The following is a 792-nucleotide window of genomic DNA, read 5'->3' as shown; positions in this document are numbered from 1 at the left end:
AATACTGAATGGATAAGATCTTGCTTGCAGGAGTCAAACTGCAAACTGGGCCACACATGACCTAACATATTTGCAATTATTATATCATTATGTGTGAGTTTCTCTATAGAATGATGGATACTTTTTAAATACTCTGACTGTATTAAATTGGTTGAGTATTCTTTATAAATGAAAATGCAATTCATGATGTAACAGCATTTACAATAAACATATGGTTGAGTCCCTATTTCCAAGAAACTTAGTTATCCATAATAATAATTACATGTGAAAGTACATTTCGATATAGAATCAAACAGAAAAAAGCGACAACTGTTTATCAATGCATCTTTTTTATCCTACTCTGTGCATGGTCATCTATCGTTTCTTAAAGAGAACACCAATGAACTGCCTCATTTCTATATAAATTTCCTCGAATAATTGCATACCTTTGCCACTTTGGGCATTTTCTGCGGCTTGCTGGTCATGATGTATTAGTTATTTGATTCAAGTTTTAGAACAAAAATTGTGAGGAAACACTCGAGCTTGATGGTAAACAATCGTGAGGGGCTACGAACACAAAACAACCTTTGAAATACGTTTCTCCTGACGTATTTCTTTTTCACATTTGTAAATTGTTTGTGGACACGGATATATTTATTCTATCCATCCTTAAGAAATGAATACGAAAGCTACAGATTTTTTTTTATATTGTCCCGAAAATAGCGGTAATTTTGAAAGAAAACCGGCATTAATCATACACCTAAAATTATACGAAAGGGTTTCTTTTAGACAGTCTTTATACATGTTAAAAAG

The 792-nt window shown here is 32.3% G+C and overlaps 1 protein-coding gene across 1 annotated transcript in view; it reads right to left on the bottom strand.

Annotated features, from left to right (window-relative positions):
• Positions 1 to 548, bottom strand: part of LOC119581776 (crooked neck-like protein 1) — a gene marked incomplete in the record, with an annotated part of 6,945 nt that extends 6,397 nt beyond the window's left edge. The window contains 1 exon segment of the mRNA XM_037929907.1: positions 426 to 548. Coding sequence (XP_037785835.1) covers positions 426 to 464 — 39 coding nt within the window.
• Positions 549 to 792: the final 244 nt, after the last annotated feature.

Source organism: Penaeus monodon, chromosome 15, assembly GCF_015228065.2.
Source record: "Penaeus monodon isolate SGIC_2016 chromosome 15, NSTDA_Pmon_1, whole genome shotgun sequence".
Taxonomy (NCBI): domain Eukaryota; kingdom Metazoa; phylum Arthropoda; class Malacostraca; order Decapoda; family Penaeidae; genus Penaeus; species Penaeus monodon.
This window is presented reverse-complemented; position numbering and strand designations above follow the sequence as displayed.